Source organism: Eretmochelys imbricata, chromosome 4 (assembly GCF_965152235.1).
Source record: "Eretmochelys imbricata isolate rEreImb1 chromosome 4, rEreImb1.hap1, whole genome shotgun sequence".
Lineage (NCBI taxonomy): Eukaryota > Metazoa > Chordata > Testudines > Cheloniidae > Eretmochelys > Eretmochelys imbricata.
The window spans coordinates 57,967,746-57,991,737 of record NC_135575.1 but is presented as its reverse complement, the minus strand read 5'-3'; the positions used below and the strand labels follow the sequence as shown (position 1 = coordinate 57,991,737).

General features: G+C 40.6%; 1 protein-coding gene across 1 annotated transcript in view; it reads left to right on the top strand.

Moving 5' to 3' along the window:
* Nucleotides 1–23,992, top strand: part of ZNF827 (zinc finger protein 827) — a 134,175-nt gene that overhangs the window by 40,272 nt on the left and 69,911 nt on the right. Inside the window, exons 4-5 of the mRNA XM_077814457.1 lie at nucleotides 4,719–5,199; nucleotides 18,018–18,251. Of these exons, the coding sequence (XP_077670583.1) occupies nucleotides 4,719–5,199; nucleotides 18,018–18,251 (715 nt within the window). The remainder of the gene's footprint in view (nucleotides 1–4,718; nucleotides 5,200–18,017; nucleotides 18,252–23,992) is intronic.

Genomic DNA, 23,992 nt, shown 5'->3' with positions numbered 1-23,992 from the left:
GCTCTTTTCTCAGCCATTTAAAGAAATCATAATCTAACACATACCTAGCTAGATTACTTACTAAAAGTTCTAAGACTCCATTCCTGTTCTGTCCCCGGCAAAAGCAGCATACAGACAGACCCTTTGTTTTTCTCCCTCCTCCCAGCTTTTGAAAGTATCTTGTCTCCTCATTGGTCATTTTGGTCAGGTGCCAGCGAGGTTACCTTTAGCTTCTGAACCCTTTACAGGTAAGAGGATTTTTCCTCTGGCCAGGAGGGATTTTAAAGGGGTTTACCCTTCCCTTTATATTTATGACACATGCTCTCACCTGTAATTCTGTATTCAGTTCTGCTCAATCAAAAAAAAGCTATATCAGAGATACAAGAGGTTCAAAAACAGGCAACAAAATGATTAGTAGGATGGTAAGAACTTCCTGTGAAGAAAGGGACTGAAAAGAATTAAATTGCTTAGATTAGAGAGGAGACGACAAGATTGAAGTAATGAATGTGATGGAGAAGGTAAATCGAGCTTCTTTTTATTCTTTCTTGTAATATGAGAACAAGAAGACACTGAATTCAGCTGGCAGAAACAAATTTAAAACTGATAGAACAGAAATATTTTAACCCCCACCTAACTGGGACCAATTCTGCAAACATGCACATGCTAAAGTTTAAGTGAGTAGATCCATTGAAGCCAATGGGACTTACTAGCATGCTTCAGGTTAACTGATGCAAAAGTCATTTCAGGATCAGGGCCTGGAACTTTATAACCCATTGCCACAGGAAGTCATTTCAGACCAAGAACACTGCAGGATTAAAACAAAGTTTAGACAATTATACAGACAAGGAGAACATCCACAGTTATGTTAAATAATATTTAAAAAAAAGGTCCTTATGCTCCAAGGCATAAACGTAATAGGATTTAGGAAGAAACTTGCCATATAGACAGGTTATATTATAGCTATCCACTTGGTTTATTGCTTCTCCCTGTGAAACATCTGGAAGTAGTCATTATCTGAGAGAGGAGACTGGACAACTGTAGATGGACCATCCAACGTGTCAATAACTAAGTTCTTTCCTGCAGTTAAGGACCAGGAAGTGAATGACAGTTAAAATCCCTTTAAATTAAAATTATCATTTTCTGTTTTTATCATTATTTGTTTTCAAACCAATTTATTTATTGAAATTTTTTAAATACTACTATAGGCATGCTAGCCAGTGCTCTGGAAACTTGTTTCATCCATTTCCTATGGTTTAAACAGGAATCCCTGAATTTGGATCCAGTGAGCAAGAATTTTTCCTTTTTTATTTATTGTATAATCTGCAAAATTGTAACCTAACATGTATTTTGTTTCAAACTAAAGCAAGTCATGATTAGCTGGGTGATTTTGCTGTTGTGACCTATCACAAGAGAAATCCAAAACGGACAGACCCGTCACCTCTCTCTGAACTCTGGAAACTGCAGAGGTGGCATTCTGAGCCCCTGGGAAAAGAAACTGGGCTTCCACACAAACTTTGCCACCTCTCAGCAGCAGTGGCTTTGACAGTCTTCAAAAGGAGTCATATTTATGACATCAGTCCTCTGGCAGAAGTAGTTAAATATGGGCGCTGGGAGACATTGATTGGTGGGAATCCTAAAGATGCAGCCTGGCACATAGCAATTCAGTGGGTGTAGCAGATAAAGTTGACATACTGAAGGTGCTTGCAACTGTTAGCACATCTCAGTGCCATGTGATAAAAAAGAAATTCACTTCTATATCACAGTATTTCCAGTAGTACAGATAATTAATTTTGTTGACGTTTCATTACAAATTCTTATTATTTATGATACATTATACAAATGTTCTGCTGTAAGTGGGGGGTTGTTTTAAAACCCACTTTGGGTGCTATAAGGACTGGGCTTCAGCATTAGCTCTTAATATCTTAATTTTTGTTAGCTGCAACTTTTAACATCTTAAAATTATTTTTGGCTGTAAATACCCACATTTCTATCACATTGAGAATGTCATTTTGTAAACTCTGTGCAACAAGGATTATCTTGTACTGAGTGTTTGTACATCACATGCACAATGAGACCTGATCCTGTTTGGGGCATTTGGGTGCTGCTGCAGTACAAATCTTAGCAGCATCAATGAAACGTACTTTCACTGAATGCAGAAGGGCTAAATGGCAAGCGAGATTTTGATTGCTTCACTAACCTTACATCTCTGGAGGCCTGAGTTCAAATCCTGTTTAGGTCACAAGTGAAAATGAGTGTGTTTATCTCAGCTGAGTGCCATTTTGTCCAGGTTATACACTCACCAAACAGAATGGAACAAATTTACATCTCTAGCAGTATTTGTAAAAGGAATACCCAGGGTTGGAATAGCATGGTTGCTAGAGTCTGAATTTAAAGTTGTCAAGTTTCCTTCCTAGGGTACAGATGTGGGGACCTGCATGAAAACCTCCTAAGCTTACTTTTACCAGCTTAGGTTAAAACTTCCAAGGTACAAACTATTTTACCTTATGCCCTTGGACTTTATCACTGCCACCACCAAACGTATAACCGGTATATTACTGGGAAAGAGCCCGTTTGGAAACGTCTTTCCCCCCAAAATCCTTCCTTTCCTGGGGAAGTTTTGATAAAAATCCTCACCAATTTGCATAGGTGAACACAGACCCAAACCCTTGGATCTTAAGAACAATGAAAAAGCATTCAGGTTCTTAAAAGAAGAATGTTAATAGAAGAAAAAGTAAAAAGAATCACCTCTGTAAAATCAGGATGGTAAGTACCTTACAGGGTAATCCGATTCAAAACATAGAGAATCCCTCTAGGCAAAACCTTAAGTTTCAAAAAGACACAAAAACAGGAATCTACATTCCATTCAGCACAGCTTATTTTCTCAGCCATTTAAAGAAATCAGAATCTAACACATGATCTAGCTAGAATACTTACTAAGTTCTAAGACTCCATTCCTGTTCTGTCCCTGGCAAAAGCATCACACAGACAGACAGAGAGAGGCTTTGTTTCTCCCTCCACCCGGCTTTTGAAAGTATCTTGTCTTCTCATTGGTCATTTTCGTCAGGTGCCAAGGAGGTGCCAAGTTATCCTAGCTTCTTAACCCTTTACAGGTGAAAGGGTTTTTCCTCTGGCCAGGAGAGATTTTAAAGGTGTTTTCCCTTCCCTTTATATTTATGACAAAAGTGCATTGGGAAAGTTTGCTAGCATTATGCTTAGGGCCATACCAAATTCATGGTCCATTTTGGTCAATTTCACAGTCATAAGATTTTTTTAAATTGCAAATTTCATGATTTCAGCTATTCTAATCAGAAATTTCAAGGTGTTTTAATTTTAGGGGTCCTGCTCCATAAAGAAATTGTGTGTGTGCTTGGGGGGGCGGGTTTGTGGTACTGCTACCCTTATTTCTGCACTGCTGCTGGAGAGCGGCGGCTGCTGGCCGGGTATGGTATTGCCACCCTTACTTCTGTGATGCTGCCTGCAGAGCTGGGCCATCAGTCAGCAGCCGCCACTATCCGGATGCCCAGCTCTGAAGGCAGCAGCACAGAATAAGAGTGGCATGGTATGGCATTGCCACCTTACTTCTGCGCTGCAGCTGGCGGGGTGCTGCCTTCAGAGCTGGGTGCCCAGCTAACAGCCACCACTCTCCAGCTGCCCAGCTCTGAAGGCAACACAGAAGTAAGGGTGGCAATACTGTGATCCCCCTAAAATAAGCTTGTGACCCCCCTGCAACTCCCTTTGGGTCAGGCCCCTCAATTTGAGAAACGCTGGTCTCTCCTGTGAAATCTATATAATATAGGGTAAAAGCACACAAAAGACCAGATTTCACGGTGGGGGAGAGACCAGATTTCACGGTCTGTGACACATTTTTCATGGCCATGAATTTGGTAGGGCCCTAATTATGCTTGTTCCCTCCCTGTCATGAATACTAAATTAATTTACAAATTAGAGAGAGAGAGTGTGTACATACACAAATGGTAGCTCCCAAAGGCCATAGTTGGGACTGGAGTCCCATTGTACTGGGAAGTGTACAAACACACAGGAAGACGTGGTCCCTGTGTGAAAGAACTTGTAGTCTAAAAATATGGAAGATAAAAGAAAATGTTCTCCAGGTAACACCTGATAAATCAGAATGTGATGCAAATACTTTATTGTCTCATGTCATAACAGAATCTTTCATTTTCTGCTGGAATTAGTTCTCAACAAACTATTTCAGTGACTATAAACAAGAACTGTGTTTTTCTCATAATGGAGGATTAATATGGGACCTAAATTGTTTACAGTATTTGTTATACAAGTTAGCATTTTCAAGGTTTGCACTGAAACATCATTATTTACAGAATGTTATAGGCATAACGCTCAACAAAATACAGAATAAATAAGGTTCTTGTCCAAGAACCAGCTGCCTGTCTGAATTGAGGATTCAGAATTTTATACAATAGGCATTACAGTCAGGTCATAAAGGTTGATTTGTACAAAAAGGACTTCCAGTTTTTATGGTGCAGAAACAGGACATATCTGGTTTTTGAACTGGGTTCAGAACTTATGTTCTTTGCTGCCTAGGTGGTGCAATACTGTTTTTATTAGAAATTGATCTTTAGCAAGAGTCTTGTAATGACATGTTCACTAATGAGTTGAAGTATTTATAAAAATGTGTGTGAGAAAGATATATAGGAGAGACTGTTAGAATACTTTTATAACATTTTCTTTAAATGTATGTTTGTTTTCAATCATATAATCAGGTTCATCAGCACCAGGACAGGGGAGAAACCTTCCAATGCCAGCTATGCCCTTTCACGTCCTCACGCCACTTCAGCCTGAAACTCCACATGCGTTGCCATCAGCACTTCCTCAGGACAGAAGCCAAAGTGAAGGAGGAAATCCCAGAAACTGAAGTGAAGGGATCGCCACAGCTAAATAACAATTCCTGCCCTGGGCAACAGAGGGAAAGAGGATCTGAGCTTACAGGGACAGTGTCTGTGTCTAAAACACTTGAGGTGGCTGGGCAGGCCAGTGCTGGTGTCCCACCTTTAGTAGTAAAGGAAGAACCCAAAGATGACAACAGCATCTCAGCTACATCCTTTGCTTTCAGCACCGTTGACAGAGCCACCAACAACACAAAGCTGAAAGACTCCTCTGACTATGTGGCCAATACAGCCTCAGCACTATTCAGCCAGGACATCTCTGTCAAGATGGCATCAGACTTTCTCATGAAGCTGTCAGGTAACTGAACGGCCGGCAGCAGCTGCTGCTCCTTCTCCAACCTTAAGAACCCCCTCTGTTCTGCATTCACTAATTCTTGGAATTGCCATACGTTTTTTTTTTCACCTGACTTTAAAAAAATAACAATTTCCTGTTTATTCTTTGGGAGGTCACACCTAATTATTATATTAGAGAGCTGGGAATAGGAACTCCAGATTCTGTTATTGAGTCAATGTGACCATATACTAGTCCTCTTGGGCACGCTTTTCAGAAATGCTGAGCAGCCACAATTGTAGCTGAAGTCAATCAGAGCTATTGTTGCCCAGCATCTCTGAAAATCTGGCCTTTAACCTTCCTTGGCCTTTTACCATCTCTTAAATGGGGCTTATAATGCTTGACCTCACTTCACAGGAGTATGTGAGGCCTAGTTAATCAGTGCTATTAAAGAATGGAAGATGTTACTTCATTTTATTGATTATTATCATCAGAATGTTGGTAGCCTAAGAAGTACGTGAAGAACTTCTGAAAACCTTTGTTTTTAATTGAAATCCTTATTTAATGCATACCACGCTTCTATTTTTTCCCCCCTCCTTTGGAGAGTTGTCTGCAGAATAATTTTATGAAATGGAGTATATGTGCCTAGGGAGAATCTGTTGTATTTTCTGTCTTCTATTGTTGGTTTGACTGAACATTTCAGTTTTGGGAATATGCCAGAGGTGGGGTGGGGCATTATTAGCTAAACATCTTCAAAGGTTGGGCTTGAAAATTTAAAGGAGAGGAAGCGGGAAAAAGGTTGATAGAGAATCAGTTCTGTCTTACATGGAGATGGCAGTCCCCAAGGTGATTTCCATATACCATTTCTGCCCTTTGGAGGTTAACAATAGCCTTTTAAATGGAGACTAACTGGTCACTGCATTCCTTTAAATGGAATGTGACTTGCATTTCAATAAATGTCATTGCTAGGTGAACCAGAGGATCAAGGTCTGGCCTAATGTCCTTTTGCTCAGTGACAATTCAGTCTTGTCTTTTGGAATGGCTTAATGTCCTCATCTGCCCCAGATCTTTGTACCTCTGGGAGTATGTAGACTCTTATCTGAGAACACAGGATGGAATGAAGAGAGCTGGAAAATAAAGTTTCAGGGTTCATAGAGCCAACCCAACACAAAGCAAAAGGGAGAGGAAAAGAGGAATGAGAAGTCAGGGATGGGATAGCAAACAGCTCTCATTATGTTTCAAAAGAAGCTCTGGAAACTTCTGGATTTTAGAAGTATATGTTGACGGTTTTTTCCATTTTTTGTTATGGAAAAACATTTTTTGTTTGTCCGCACCTTATTTTGTTGTTGCTGTTGAGTTTCAAACTTAATCCATAGAAAAAGCCCATTTTTTGTTGTGGTTCTGACAACTGGTTTAGATTAGTGTTGCTTAAGAGCATGTTATGCAGTAAGTGGCTCTCTAGACCTTGGCTGGACTGCACTGTAGATAATAGAGCTCATGATGGCTGCTTAGAGCATGAATTGAGAGCGGAAAGCAAGAGGCGAAAAAGCCTACTGATAACTGGGGAAAAAAACCCACAACATCTTGATCTGTTGTTTTTCATGTAACAGTTGATGGGGAGCTGTTTACAGTTTGGCAGACAGTCATGTTTTCAATGATTGATCTGTTGGCATCAGAAAAAGGATAGAAATGTACATTATTCATGCAAAAAGACCCATGCAGTTATTTTATGGTGACTTACTAAAGGTCCTGAAACCTGACTTGTATGCACTGTTACCTAGCAACATGCTATAAAGTCACTCGGGGAGTGAGATGTATCTGTAATTTTGTGTGTGTGCATATTTGGATGAAAATGTACTGCCACCGTCACCAAGTTTACAATACAAGAAAAGCTATGTTAAAGGGGAAGGAGTGTATTTTCCAAAGGGGTTGATATTTTGCAACATAATTTGTAAGTTGGTGCTATTCCCTATGCAATATGCGTGGCTATATAGCAGTAGTAGTGCTCTTTTATTTAGCAGGTCTGATAAATATTAGCTGTGTTTTTTCTGTTTCCAGGTTTTTCAGTTAGTGTACTGAATTCAGTCCCTTTGATTAGTTTCTCATAATGACACTATTAACTCTCAGCCCTTAACTTTTCAAGAATATAAATCTCTTGACTTCTCAAATAGCATGTGACAGACTCTTTCCAGAGAAATTGTCAGGCTAGATGTGACTCTTTAGTTTGTTTCAACTTTTCTGAAATAGAAGATGTAAACCAATTCAGCAATTTTAAAGTCCAAAACATTAAAAAAAACCCTGAAATACTTTCCCGATTTTATCATTCAGAGTCAAAACAGTTTAATTTAGAAAGATACTTGCAAGGTGTGTATGCTAATGCTTCCTAGTGTTTAAATGAGGCTGATCTACAGATTTTATTTGGTTAGGGGCATAGGTCTGGAAGGGACCTACTGGGTCATCGAGTCCTGTCCCCAGCTGTTGCAGGGAACCCAGTCATAGAATCCTATTCACAAACTTATCAAGCTCTATCTTAAAACTAAGGTTGTTTGCCCCGACTACTCCTATTGAAAGTTTGTACTAGAACTTTGCTCCTTTGATGGTTAGAAACCTTCCTCTCATTTCCAGCCCAAATTTATTCATGGCCAGTTTTATATCCATTTGTTCTTGTGCCAACATTGTCCTTTAGCTGAAATAGCTCATCTCCCTGGTGGTTACTCCTCCCCACAATGTATTTATAAAAACCAATCATGTCCCCTCTGAGCCATCTTTTTGGCTAGGTTAAATTAACCAAGCCCTTTTACTCTCCCATCAGAAAATAGGCTCCCTATTCCCTAATCATCCTAGTAGATCTTCTCTGCACCTGTTCCAGTTCAAATTCAACTTTCTGGTGAACATTGGTGAGCAGAATTGTACACAATATTTGAGGTGAGGTGTCACAGATCCACAGGTCCAGTGCTCTGGAACTGCTTTGGAGCAATCCCTGGGAGGACCCCTTCAGTGTGCCAGACCACCTTAGGATCTCACTCTTTCATTGGGGTTAAGCCATTGGACTGAACCTTGGAGTCTTGGACTGAACCTCAGAGCCTTCAGCACCCTGATTCAACCATGAGCTCCCTTTAACAAATCCACCTGAGGGAGACTTATACACCCAAAGGAGGCACTGCATCCCCACCTTCAGCATCTGCAGTGACTCTCAGCCAGCACTGTAAAAACAGTAGGGTTTATTACAGCAGTTCTCAACTAGGGGTCCAGGGCCCTCTTGGGGTGGGACGGGGGAATGGACATGAACAGGTTTCAGAGGGTCCACCAAGCAGGGCTAGCATTAGAGTCACAGGGAAGAAAGCCAAAGCCCTGCTGTGTGGGGCTGAAGCTGCAGCCTGAGCAACTTAGCTTCACGGGGCCCCTATGGTGTGGGGCCCCGGGCAATTGCCTTGCTTGCTACCCCCTAATGCCAGCCTTAGCTTTTATATACAGAAAAACAGTCATTGTGGCACAGGTGGGCTGTGGAGTTTTTATAGCATGTTGGGGGGGCCTCAGAAAGAAAAAGGATGAGAATCCCTGCTTTATTAGGTGTGTAGAATAGTAGAAAGACCTTGGTTAGCACAGAGAGAAGAAAGTTACACCTTGGTCCATTCTGGTTAGCCCAGAGTCCCAGCCAAGCAGTGTGTCCCTGCTTGGCTCCTGCTCTGTCCCCTTCTGTCCTTTTTGTGCAGATTTCCCAGTGAGTCTCACCTGGCCTCTCCTCAGTCTTTTGTTCTCCAGCAGGTCAAACATGGCTGGCTTCCTGACCATCCATGATCGTTAGTTGCTAGGAACCAAATGTCCCAGGGGTCAGCTTTGCCATTGTCTTCATGGACTCTCCACTCACATGGGCCACAAACTCAAGACAGCTAGGCTTCATCCACACTGTGTGGTAGCCTGCCTAAGAGTAAACAGCCTTTTTCTGCTCCCAAGATGATCATGCAACATATAAGGGAAATTGAGGTACTCACACTATTCCTACAAAATATTACAGAAAATTCCCACTCCGTTACATGAGGTCTTTGCTGTACCTTGTACAATGGTATTCATACGTCTACTGGAAATGGCTTGCTTGATACATCATAGGATTGTATTTGCCTTTTTCACAGCCACATCAGATTGGTCATAGTCATCTTGTGATCGACTAATACACTGAGGTCTTTCTCCTCTTCTGTTGTTTCCAATTGATAGCAGAAGTTCTTATTTGTCCCTATGTGCATGACTTTGCACTATTAAATTTCATCCCATTTCCATTGCTCCAGTCCTCAAGCTTTTCCAATTCTTCCTTTATAATATCCCAACCTTCCTCTGTATTGATGGTATCTCCCAACGTTTTATCATCAACCGATTTCATTAGCACATGCTGATCTTTTGAGCCAAGGTCATTAATTAAAATATAAAATAAGATTGGTCCCAAGACTGATCCTTGAGAAACTCCACCAGTTACCTCCTTCCAGCTTGATAGTTCTCCTTTCAGCACAACCTGTTGCCAGTTTCATACCCCTTTATAATTCTTCTACTGATCCCCATCTTCTCCAGTTTAATAATTTCCCTTTAGCTTGTTAGCTACTGGTTATGGTCATGTAGTCTGTTTGACTCTGTTTAATGACCTCTGATCCAGCAAATCAATTAAGCATGGGCTTTACTTTTTTGCATTTACTTCAGTTCAAACAGGCCTAAAGTTAAACACGTGCTTAAGTGCTTTGTTGAATCAGAGCCAACACGTTTTTTCATTTTGTTTTAGTTTGTTTTCTGTACATCAATTCCATACAGAAACCCTGTAACTGCATTTGTAACTTAATCTGCAGAATGTTAGTTTCTATTTTTATGGTTTCAATTTCAGCAGATTCAAAGTATGTGTCTGTGTGAAAATTTTTCCCTTCCGCTCATTTTAAAAATTGTGTTTCCTATTGTTATAAAACAGCGTTTTCTCACATTAAGCCAAATTGCCATGGCCAGCATAGTATAATAACATCCTTACTGTGCTAGTTTTTGTGAAGTGTTTACTTTTCATCACAATTTAAAATAAATGAGTCCCATTGAAATAAATGTCATTCTTGAGCTACTGATTTCAAAGGGACTTTGTGTGGAAACAATAATTGTGAAGCATACTTCATTCCCTTTCTCCTCCTGGTGTTCACCCAATTGCATTGCCCTAGACAACAACTCTTTTTATCTTAGGATGTACTTTGCGTCTACAGTTCTTTTTATGCTGTTTAAACTGCTCATGTGAAAACACTCTAATATGAGGGAAAACTAACAGGAGCACTTATCAATATATAAAGTTTGGCCAGCCTTACTTGTTAAAGAAACTACAGTCTGTGTTTAAGGAGGGTGGGGGAAACCCCTTTTAATTCATAACTGATATCACAGCCATACAGTGATACACATTTTAGGAAATAATACTATCTTGGGATTCTGATGACTGAAAAACACTAAACTCTGTACTCATGTTTTCTCAGCTGAATCCATTGATAGAATAATAAACTACTAAATCAGCTGACTGCTCCATACAGTACATTATGAGGTAAATTGCATTATTAGTTAGAAAGATCATCCGTACTGTGTGGGTTCTTGAAAACCTTGGTACTTATGTGGTGTCAAGCAAAATCTCCCTGCAAAGTTTCCCATCAACAGTGCTGAATTGGCTGGTTTGGAGACTCTTCAGAAGGTTATTTTTAAAATAATAAAAAGTACACCCAATTAAATTGTCAAAACTGATATATTTCTTTTGCAATTCGAAGGAAAAGAATATACTGCATATGTTTAAAGTCCATAGTTTATGCCCAAATCAGAGATTTCAAATAGAATATGTAAGCACACATGGCTGGCAAATATTTGGTCATGTCCTTAAGTTAAAAACATTGTAAATTCCATAATGTTGCTGTCAGTGTAGATATTACTGATGTCAAGATAGCTCTTTGAAGTGTCTCTTCAGATTCACATTTTCATAATTTCCATCTAGATCTTTAATTGAAAATAAAACCCAAAAAGGGCAATAGCACAGTTAATTAAAAGTTGGACAAATAAAAGCTTTTAATAACCTCTGCTTCTGATATATCACCAGCTTCATCTTCCCCTTCCCCAATAGATTGCTGTTTTACATCCAAGAATTTCTTGGCATCATCAAAATCAAATCTCTCATATTTTACACCTCCCAGAAATGCACAGAATTTAGCAGCATACAGGAATGGAAAGTCTGCGCTAATGAAGCGTGATTTGAACTTCAGTACAACAAACTGCTTCCCAGTGCATTTCCCCAAGACACAGCAAGAAATATACAACCCTGTGCTTCTAGAAAGTGTATATTTTCAACCTAGATTTAAATTGTGCACAAATTACTATTCACAGAAACAAACATAATGATAATTCTCTTTGTTCTGTGATGGGATCTACTGCTCTGAGCAGAAGTCATAACTCATAGGCCTTTCAGTCAGATCCACTGGCAAAAAGGCGGAGTTTCATTCGCTCGTTCTTTGAAAGCTCCTTCCCCAGTATCTCTGCTTTCATGGAGGTGAGCAGATGTTTTCTCTGCTGCTCTCTGTGAGAGAGCCTTTTGCAAGAAATTCTTTCTCATGGGAAACAAATCGTTTCCCCCCCCGTCCATCTTCCTCCAGCTTGGTCTTCATCTGTTAGGGTGGAAAGGGCCCTCGCAGAGGGTCTCACTTTGCTGCACAACAGACTAGGGACATATCAGTGGGTTCAGCAGGATGGTTTTAGCACTTGGTACTGACCTGCTTTCCCTTCAGGATCATGCCTCTGTTGCAATGGGCCATGTGCCATGTAGCTGGCAAACAGGGGGACGGCCCTGAAGACAGTAGTAGAGGGGTTTTTAAACCAAAAATTTCCTGTCTTCACCCTACCAGAATCTACATCACACCATGTAGCCTGCAAGCAGGTTCCAGTAAGGGAACAAAAACTCATTCAGTGGGCTCACACAGACAAGCAGCCTCCATTTTTCTGTGCACCTCTCCCTATGGCCAGTCACACTCCTATTCTGCATGCTCTCTTTTCTGGGTTCACTGTTCAGTACTAGCTGTAATTTAGCCAGTAGTGGTGACAGAAGGGATTTCTTGTGGCAATACTTGTGTGTGAAATAGCACTCTCTGGTTTCCTTAAACCTCCACCCCCCCCACCCCAAACACTTAGGTTCAAAGCAGTTTAAGAAAAGGTGGAGCTAGGTAGCTAACTTTTTTCGAACACTTCATTTCTACTATTACTTCCAATTTGCCTTAATATTCCTAAACAAGATGATTTGAATAACCATGAATTTAAATAGAGTGTTGCACCTGATAGGTTGTTGCTCAGGGGTAAGGCTTAACACTCATATCCCTTCCCTTTAGGCATGCCTACACTACAGTTTCACCACCCTAGTTCATATGGAACTAGGGTTTCACTTTGACAATGTATATTTCAATTCAGATCCTTGTGGAGGATCTCAAACACACACAGTGAATTTGCTGGCAATAGTTCCCACAGAGGCAAATTTCTTTCAGTGGGGAGCTTAGGTGGTAGCCTACTTGGTTTTCCTGAGGCAGAGATTGAGTACACAAGGAGTTGGAAACTGAACAGAATTGTGTTACAGCACCTCACGTACGGTGAATGACAACCGGTGTTCTGTAATCTATCAGATCCTTTGAGGAGAGGGCACCGGAAAGAACAAGAGCAAGTGAGAGACCCAGCTAGATTCTATCCTGTCAGGAGAATGGCATTTCTATTTCCAAGCCATGTATTTCCAAGCATCTCTTTCTAATAAGTCAAATAGAAATTATCAGGTAAATGGGATCTTATTCTGAAAAGTCAATAACAGATCTCAACCACATAGTTTCTTCCTGCAAAGAGATCACTTCACCACTTGCTCCTTTTGCAGAGTTTGCAGATTTTACAAACTTCCTGGCTATCTGCAAGTGTGAACTAGGGTCTTGTATATAGTTTGCCAAAGTTTACTCCAGCCCCCCAACTTTCCCAATATAATAGCAAAAATAGCTAGTAATACTTATCATCATACTGTTAGTCCTTTACTCATCACAGCTTCTCTTTAGGGTGTGAATGTTCAACATCAAACAATGGATCCTTCCAAATATAATGAATATGAATCATCAGAATTCTTTGGTTCTTCCTGATCCCCAATGCCCACAACTTCCCACCTGGAATCTTAGTAAGTATTCACTTATTGCGTCACTCAGGCATTCTAGCCTCAATGGGATCCCAACTAAAACGTTATTCCTTTCTTTTCTTCCCATAAACCCTAGGGTTCCTTGTAAAAAGTTTTCCTTTCTTAGCTTACTTAGCTTCATGTCTCAGCACTTGGTGCCACTGATCCTCACATCTCCCACTGCTGTCTTTGGTTGGATCCTGCTATCTCATGCCTTTGTAGTTGTGGCTCACAAGCACCACTTATAAAGCATCCTATGGCCCAAGGTTATTGCTGTGTGGTTCTAGAGCCCTTCATTAGAGCTACTTTCAACCATGGTGTGTCTATTTACTGGCTCTGTAGATCTCTTTTCTTGCAGCCTTCCCTTCGGCAGGAAGGTTGAGTTGGGATTCTTTTATTTTCTTAAATTCTTAATTTCAACCCATTAGTAGCTGGACCACAGACCAGTCTTTCACTGTGCCCAACTTATAACACCAAGCTTCACTTGAAGCAGATAATTCCTTTTCCTTTTTTCAGTCATAAGTGTTGTAAGCACTGAGAAATACACAGTAAGTGAATTGGTTTGGTCAACAGCTTCTGTTGAAAACTTTCTGATTCCTTTATTTGTAATGACTATTACATCTGTTCACTATTTCTCCCAATGTGGTTGATGATTGGTCACTGTGTGCTACTTCCCATGTGTTATGATGAATTCTGTCTGGAGCAGTGAAACTGGTACTGAAGAGAGACAAGATTAGTTTTCTCACCTGTAATTTTAATTTATCCTAGTGCAGATCCATCACTCTGGAAAATCTTATTTATGTTTATCTACTCTTCTATATAGACTTGGTTTAGCTTGGAATCCTCTTTGTTATCTTTCAGGTTAGAGCAACAGGGAATGTTAAATGGATATCAACACAATAGTTGGTTCTTTTTTCAATTAATTGTAATAACTAGGGCTGAAATTCAGCTGGGGCTATCCAGAGATGAGCTCTGATAAATATTTTCAAATCTGCGGGAGCTCTGGCAGGGCTGAAGTCCCAAGCCCTGGCACCTCCTGTGGGGCTGAAGCCCCCAAAAGCCCCAGCCCACAGCTGAAGCCCGGAGCCCCAAATAGGGGAGGGACCTGGGGATTCCAGGAAATAGTCTCTGAGAATTTAAGCCCTGGTAATAACTGTCCTAGGTTTGTGTGTCCTCTGGGTTGGACGTATTCATCTGGGGAGGGTTTTGACAGTTCAGGAAATGTTCCAGGAGGAAGAGCTTTCAGTTAACCAAACAAATATATATTCTGCTGGATGAGTTATGACTTCTGACTAGAATAATGCATCTATACAAGAGAAATCAGGAAAGGTAGGAACATCAGTTTAGCCTTTTTCCTTGTATAATTTAGCCAAAACCACATCTCTAAAGCCCTGTCTAGACATGGGCCCTGATCCTGCATTGATTTCCATGTGAATGGACCCCTGTACCTCCGAGAGCCAAATTGATTCAAATGTAAATTGAGACTGAGATAAAAGTTGAGATTCTGGACCCCAAGAGGTGCTGCTACACTCCTCTTGGGAGATGTGCTGGTACACAATGCCACGGCACATGGGCCAAATTGGAACCCTAGAATAGACTATCTAGTTTAGAAATGGGGCATGAGAGACAGAGCTAGACAGAAGGGTCAGACCTGGATAACGGATGGTGGAGGTGTTTGGAGGGCTTACATATGTAACTTGGTGAGGTTAGCATAACTATGTTAACCATAACCTGTATTTTGGTGAATTTAATGCAATGCTTATCATTGCATTAATGCATATTTTTGCATTAGACTACCTAAAATTGTAAAGGTAAAAAATCCATATGGTGGCATAAGTGCTAAAAATGCATATTAAAATGTTCACATTTAAGATGATTTAATTCCTTAAGAGTAAGTATTGTCAACATGCACTGAAATGTGCATACTTACTGGGTGAGCCCAATCCACATCACTTCCTTAAATGATCTGTGATAGCATCGTGCCAACCCTAAGCCCAACCAAAAATATAAATCATCCAAAGGCAACCCAAGCAGCTCCATAGTGTAAATTGCAAAGCTTTTAAAATGTGTATTAGAGGTCCGGATATATATTTTTTTTTAAGGCACAGTGGAATGTGTGTCCAAGAGTTGTATCCTTTTTAAGCACCCTCAAATTGATTGTGGCCACCAACTTCAAGTTTCTCATCATCTGAGAAGCAACTATGATTGCACTTAAAACTTCATTATCTCTTCCTTTGAGCACTTCAGATAGGGTTACAAAGCAGAAGACCAAGCTTCAAAAGTAGCTTTATGTATGCTTGCTCTGAGAAGGATCAGTTGTTTATGTGAGGCATTTAAAAGGGTAATTGTAAAAGCAACCCCCCTGTTCTTCTTTGAGGTGTATTCTTCATATTTTCCACTCTTGGGCTACGCATGCCTCCTGCAACATAAGCTCGATAACTTCCAGGGAGCTGTGATTGTTGGAGCCACTACACTCTTCCCCGTGCCTCCCACTGAGCAACGTTCTGAGAAGCAGTGGCCTCAGCTGCCCTTCTGTTAATTCCTTCTGGCCACCAGCGATTCAGTTAGCCTGGAGCTTGCTTAGCATCCTCGGTGTTTCCCTCGTTCGTTTGTCTTTTCTTTCGCCCATTTGGGGTCTATTTTTGTTTATAGTTAGCTAATTACTCAGCCAGTTTTTCTTTCAATATCCTCCCTCAAGTTCTGCTTCTCTTCTCTCCAGCCTTCCTCCACATCAAAAACAAAGAGTGTCTGTAAGTCACAGACATCATCCAGACCTGTGAAGAGCAGGAGGGCTGTATCAAACCCCTGATGTTTGGGGCAGTCTCTTCAGCCTTAGTCAACTAAGTCTGGTGCTGTGTGGCCAGCATTGACTCTATAAGTCACTCGCTGAGCTGGAGTAGTGTTATCTTGCAACACACGTGACTTTGTCACTAGTCTTGCAATATTTGCTTTAAGGATTTTCATGCCTTCCATCTCATATAATTTGGCCCTTAGCCAAAATGGGTGTCATCTCTCATTTCTGCCTTTCTACCTGATGCCAAAGGCTGCAGCCAGATCTGGTCACCATGTCTCTTTTAACCTTCACAAGGGAAAATGAAGCTGCCCATGGCAAAGATGGCCATTAGCTCCCACTCTTTCCAAAGAGACTTAAGCCGAACTGCCCTCAGGGAAGATGATGACCCCTTAGTCGGGCCAGGGGAATGTGGAGGTGCATGAGCAGCCAGGAGGGGGAATACATTAGGAGACAGGTAAGGAATCTGTGAGAAGCTAGGAGAATGGTTGGAGGCATGAGGAAGATTGAGGTGGTGGGCAAGAGGCAAACTGAGAGGAGGGGAGAGGGGCAATGTGAGAAGCAGACTGAGGGTGTGCCAGGGACTGCGGTGTGGCAGAGAGGGAGAATGTGATGAGAAAGAGGAATATGTGAGAGAAGTGAATGTAGCGGGTAGGTGAGGGATAGATGACTGAAGGAGGGAGAATGTTGTGGGGGAGCTGCTTACTCTGTTCCTAGGTAGGTATGGGATTAGAGAGGGATAGAATGGCAGCTCCCCAGGGCACTGGGGAGCTGGTAAGGAGAGTCCGCCTGCAACAGGGAGGCCTGCATTTTGAGCACACTTGAAGTGGAATTTTGAACAAGGGATAATCACAGGCAAATTGGGGGCAGGTAGCTTTGCCTAAAAGTTAAAAAATTAAGAGGCGGGGGAAAAATAATATCACAATTTTTAAAATAAATCTAATGATTTAAGGCATTCTCATAATTTTAGAGGGCTTGACTCATAAGTTTAGAATGTTTGGAGTTGGCAATATTGTTTAAGTGGTATCCAGGTCCCTGGTTTCACCAAGTTGACCAAATCCAGTGCCATGGATCAACACTAGCAACTACTAACTGAAGAGCTATTTGCCAAAGTGATTCTGTGCCAAGCCAACATAAGCAGCACCAAGATCTATGGAACTTGCTCCCAGAAGCAGCAGTTGTTTACATGAGGCATTTAAAAAGAAAACCTATTTGCTTTGTTTGGTTTTTCTCCAGGGTGGGGACTGGGGTTAAAATGATATTTTAACAAAATCTCCAAATATTTTGATAATGCAGGGCTCTCTTCCCCAAGAAGTATTTGGGACCTCTAAAATTCCTTCTGTTCACACCTGTAAGATTATTACAACAAACCATTTGGATTTGGGTAACTAATTTGCTCTTCTCCATTTCCTTTTGCTCCCCTCTTCTGCCTCCTCTCTTGCTATCCTTTATTATTTCTCTCTTTTATATCCAGTTTTTAAAAAATAGCTTCATAATTAAATGGTTATGGGTTGTGTCAAATTGGCTATTATGTGATGTGGTATCTTCAGGTGTCCATCAGGCTTGTGGGAGACATACAAGACAGCACAAGCAATGGGAAAGCTGTTGTGGGGGTAGGGGCAGAAGAAGAAAGGGAGGAGTGGGAAATGTACGTTTCCTTGAGATTCAACACACTGAGCTCTTATGTGCCAAAGATGCTCTTTGTACAAAAGGTGCAGATACCTACCTACCTCACCAGCCATCTCTAAATGGTGTCATGTTCTAGCGCCCAGTATCTGCTCCAGCTGTTCTTGGGTTGCAGTTCACTCCTGTTTCTTGCTGCTGTGTGATTATGCAGTACACATCTCATTAAGTCCAGCCTTTTAACTCCCTTGACAGCTGCAAATCAAAAAGAGCCCTTGACTCCTACATTTAAAGTGAAAGATGAGCCTCGGGATGAAGAAGCTGCAAGCTCAACTTTGTCTCAGTCCAGCTATGTGTTCAACCCGGGATCTGAAGCCTCAGCCCCAAGCATCCCTGAGGAGACTGTCAAGCCACAGGAAGTGCAGACAAATGTGTTAAGGCAGGACATGTCTGTCAAGGCAGCATCTGAGCTCCTCATGAAGCTATCAGGTAATTGATTAATTTAAAAATATTCAGCTTCTTAAATGTTCACCTGTATGCTAGCAGGGATACACTGAAAAAAAGGCATATGGTATCAGTTACACCTGAAGGAGCAGCAAAGATACCTCTACCTACCCTCAGATAGGCAAATCTAAGGTGCCTAGCCACCTGGTGTCTAATTATTCCAGTGCACAGATTTCAGTGGTCTTCAAGTTAATGACTATAAAATCAGTCAACAGAACTGATAACTTAAAATTTGCATATGTTGAAATAGTTTTATAATGTCCCAAAACACTTCCATTCCTAATTTATTTGCGTCTGTTTCTCTCTTCATTAACACCATCAGAGTGTGTATTTGTATTGTACACATGGTGTAGGTATCTGACATAACCTTACACACTACGGGCTTTAGAGCCTTTTGTTTGAGTGCAGTATCCTAAATTGTAAGAACATATTATAAAGTAGATACTGTAGATTGAACAGGCTTTGTAGTGAGTTACAAACCACTTGAACTTGACTCCACTGCTTTACTTTTTCTCTCTGTACCCCCAATAGAAATATAACCTTTTGCATTCTGTTGGCTGTTTGGTGTGGGCATATGTGTGTATATAATATGCTCTATATCTGAGCGTAGAAAGGAGGAACATAATTTTTGCCTTCAGTCCTCCTCCAACTATAGTAGTGTGCACATGCACATAGACACATGCATACATATTTCGGGTGTGAGGGTTGTGAGGCAGGGGATTCATTTGATGGCTTTTTTGGTATTTAAGTTAGTGATGATGGGACCTTGTTGCCCTTATAATAAACTTCAGTTTTTAGCACAGATCAGTGAACATTAGAACCTTGAATTGAAACTATGAACGGGTGTGGAGGGGAGGGGCAGGAGAAAGGGGAGTGATAATATTCATAGATTCCAAGGCTAGAAGGGACCATTGTGATCGTATTGTCTGACCTCCTGTATAATACGGGCCATAGAACTTCCCAGAATAATTTTCTAGTTAGGAAAACATTTAATTTTTATTTAAAATTCCTCCAATGGTTAATTACTCTCACTGTGAAAAATGTATGCCTTATTTCCAGTATGAAAACTAAGATTCATATCTCCATATCCAAAATTGGAAGAGGTTTTTTTGCAGTTTGGCTATGTCAAAGTCTTTCAAGAAACACCAGTGGAAATTCAGTGATCAGTGACTTTCGTGATCTCTGCCATTTACATCTGAAATTCGTCGACAAGATTTTCGAATTGTCAAATTAGAAGCTAAACTCAGAGCCCTACTTAAACTCCTGGAACTAAGCAATGTCTGTTATCTCTTGTTTTCAATTCATCCTTTCAGTGTGGATGTCTCAGGTTAGACTAATGGGGGTACGGAGTGAGAGACAGACAGAAAGATACATGGACACTTGTAGAAATACTTTAGTCTGGAAGCATCCACTTTGAATGAAAAATTACTGATTTGGGTTTTGGGGTGGGAATTTCCCATAGAATACTGAACATTATAAGATGTGTTTTGTATTGACGTAGCATGCTATCAATACTAGTAGGAGGTGTTTTGAATGGAAGTAGACAGAATTCCAAGCATGGTGTTCTGATGATAAAACCCTCCAATCTGATGGATATTAAATGGTGGTTTTCTGTTTTTCTTCATACTTACAAATGTGTTTATACTCAATAAAGTAATAGCTCTGTAATTTAATATAATTCCTCCAATGTTCTGGAGATATTATAAATCATGACAGTGACGTCTGAGTAATAACAGTACTAACGTGGAATCTCCTTGTCTTATTGTAAAATACAGGTTTTTTTTCTTTTTATTATAGTAGGTTAGAATATTCCTTTTTGAAATACCTATTCAAATAGGATGAAATCTTGTTGGCCCCTCCACATCTGCTATTCAAAAGGAATTTTCAGAGACTATATAGAATCTTACACAAATCTTCAGTCATTTTCAGTTGGGAATTGACTGAACACTGCAAGTAAGAAATGCATTAAGTAAATGTTTCTCCTGTGATCATTTCAGTGATTCAGCAAAGCTTGCTGATGGTATTTCCGGCTAATCAATAGTTTAGAAAGTAAGGAATTAATTGTAGCAGTTGATATTCCTAAATTAGCCTGTGGATGGGGTTATACCGTGTTGGTGGTTAAACATTTCAGCTTTATAGTCTGTGACAGCTCTTGAGGGGCATAATGATAGAGGTCAGTGTGGGTCATGTTGAAAAATATTTCACGAATGAAAAGCCCTTTTTAATTTTTTCTTGGGACTTGTCTACACAGCACCAGCAAAGCACACTAGAGGGGTGTGATTTCAAATGGGACTAGATCAGTACGAACTAGGTACCATTTAGAGTGTGTCAGCAAGGTCTACATAGGGCAGTACTGTAGCACATTAGAGTGCTTTTACAGAATGTTTGGAGTCACATGGGCAAGTCACATGTTCATGCCCAATTTCACTCAGTCATTGCAGGAAGCCATTACTTATATACCAGACAGCACGTTTATAAGACAGTCCACTCCCATGTCTCCCATGGTCCATTGTGAGTTAAGTGTCCTTTTGATGGGCCACTCAATTTGAATAGTCTCTCCAAGATGTGCTGGCTAACTACTTTGTGGGTGTTACCCCAGGAGCAAACATTTGAAATCCATGTATAAAGCTAGTACTTACAACTTCAAATACAAAAATGATACGTGCATAGAAATAGCATAATCATAATCAGCAAATCATAATCTTTTCATAGATACCTTACATACCACATTTTGTACAAGATTCATTGCAAATATATAATAGTGGTTGTAACAATGATCTATATAGTCATATTTTAATCCAATAACGTCACAACATTCCAAAAAGTCTTTCCAGAAATCTGTTTTTTCAAATGTAGCTAAACTGCTTTTTCTACAAATTTATCCATTCTCAAATATAGAAAAGCAACAGTTCATCCCCAAAATGTTGAAGTAGGTTATTCAAGCACTGCACTGTACTCATCTAAGTTTAATGCATCCAGTCTCGCTGCAGGCATTTCTTGTAAATTTCAGTAGCCAATGCAACCTGTCTTGTTAACTCTCATTTACACTCTAATGTTACACTCAAAAAACTCCTTTCTACTGAAACAGTAGAGAGATTTTGTTTTGTGTATGTATTATCTTTCAGAATCATTGAATGCTTTATCCTTTTGTGCAAAGTCTATCACAGACCTGGAAATATATAAAACTTTTTCTCCTTTACACCCTCTTAATTTCCTCACTTTCTGAATGATTTTATCTATTCCACTGAGTCAGCTCTGTCTTGAAGGTGTGTGAGCTGAAACATGATTTGGTCAAATTCTTAATTGTTGTGGTACATATGGAGAAAATCTGCTTGTTGTTTAACAGTGATATTTGCCACTCAAACCCAGATGAAGTCAAAAATATTTTAGTAGAAAATCTGGCTCTTCTGCTAAAACAAAACAAAACAAAAAAAAAACAAAAACAAAACACATGATTTTCTTTCTCTTTCTGAGACAATATGGTTTAGTGGATTGTGAACCTGACTGGAAGTGTCCGTGAATTCCTATCTTTGCCAGTAATTTCCAGTGTGACCTTGGGCAACTCACCTAACCTCTCCGTGCCTCCATTTTCCCATATCTAAAATGGGGCTAATAATGCCATCATGGTAAAGCACTTTCAGCTCTATTACTGAAAAGTCCTAAGTATTAGTTATTTATCTTCCATTGACTTGAATTAATTTGAAACAGTGCAAGGCTGACATTTCTATACAAAGAAGCAGGACATGGGTGTTTGAAGAAAACTCTTTGGGAGTGCATGGCACCAAGTTGTCTTGAAATAAAAGGGCTGGCTTTTCTGCTAAATGTTTAATTGCTCAAAAAGAACTTCCAATGTTTTTGGAAAATAAATAACAAGAAACAGAACATCAGAAATAGAGAGGTATTATATAACATACAGTGTCTGAGACAGACTTATAAATACAGGCTTCAGTGTGAATTATATACTGTAATCAATGATGTGTTATGATTGGTTTTTTGTTTGTGACAGGCCGCCGCACCCCCTGATAAGACAATATGTTTATATTAAAATAAACCTCTCAATTTATGAAGCAGTAGAAAAGGAAGGATATGTCTACTCAATTAGACACCCACAGCTGGCCCATGCCTGCTGACTCGGGCTCGTGGGGCGTGGGCTAAGGAGCTGTTTAAATGCAGTGTAGAAGTTTGGGCTCAGGATGGAGCCTGGGCTCTAGGAGCCTGCAAGGTGGGAGGCTTGCGGAGCTCAGTCAGTAGCCCAAGCCGGAACGTCTACACCGCAGTTAAACAACCCCTTAGCCTGAGCCCAACGAGCCTGAGTCAGCAGGCACAAGTCAGCCATGAGTGTCTAACTGCAGCATAGACATACCCCATGTGACCCATTTTGCATCTCTCAGTTGTCCCTTATTTCAAGGAATGTCTCTAATTTTAGATGCAGATTTCCCTGTCACACCTTGCTGGTATAGTATCTAATTTTCATTGCTGTAAATTGCACACATTTGGCCTTCAGGAGGTTGACAGGGTGTGGTGCATCGCATTCTTGTGTGCAAGATGAAAAACATTTGATTTAAATTTGTCCCTTGAACAACAGCTATGCATCTTTGAAGGTTAGAGATCACATGATCCTGTCCCTGCTATGTAAGGGCAGCCTTCTTGGGATTCTGTTTTAATTTTTATTTTAATGCCAGCTCTTAAGAGTGAAGAACCTGGTTGTAAGCTGCAAAACAAATCCTCCTAGAAGCTGTGGAAAAGTAGAAAGACCGGTGGTTTGGTAATGGAGTACGGTGAAGTACATGCTTTATTTTGTTTTTCTTGTTTATATAATTATTGGGATTTTCTTCAGCTGATCTGAAAAGCCAACGAAATCTGCTGTCAGGAATAAAACTATACTGAAACCTTCCTGAAGTACTTCTCAACAGATCAACCCTTAGTTTAAAAAATCCTCTATGACCTTTTTAATTTTACATACAAGCAGTCTGGTTCCATTTTGGTTTAGATGGAGCCCATCATTTCTCTACAGTCCCTTCTTTTCCCCAACGGTTCCCCAGTTCCTAATAAACTTAAAACACTGCTGCCTACACCATTGTCTCATCCATGCATTGAGACCCTGCAGTACTGCCTGTCTTTCTGGCCTTTGTGCGTGGAATTGGAAGCATTTCAGAACATGCTACCATGGTGGTCCTGGACTTGAATCTCTTACCTAGAAGTCTAAATTTTGGCCTCCAAGACCTCTCTTCTCCCTTTCCCTATATCATTGCACCACAACCACCAGCTTCTCCCCAGAACTGCCCATAAGTCTGTCTAAATATCTTGTGAGATCCTCAACCTTTGCACTCGGTTGGTAATTTACTATGCAGTTCTCCTGATCATCACAAACCCACATAGCTATATTTCTAATAATCAAACCCCCCCATTTCTCTTACTGTGCTTTTCAAAGTAACTGGGGTTCCCTCCCCAGGATGAGTGTCCTCAGTGCGAGAGGATACTATGACATCATCTGGAATGAAGGTCCCCACTAGAGGATTGTTTGTCTGCTGCAGCTTGATGTTCCCCTTCCCCGAGACTGCCATCCTTAACAGCACAGAGGCTGTCAGACTGGGGGTGGGACCACTCTATTTTGTCCCTGAAAGTCTCCTCTCTGTACCATCTGTATCTCATAGGTCCTCCAGTTCAATCACCCTGGCTTCCAGAGCCCATACTGTCTCTCTGAAGGCCATGAGTTGCCTGCATCC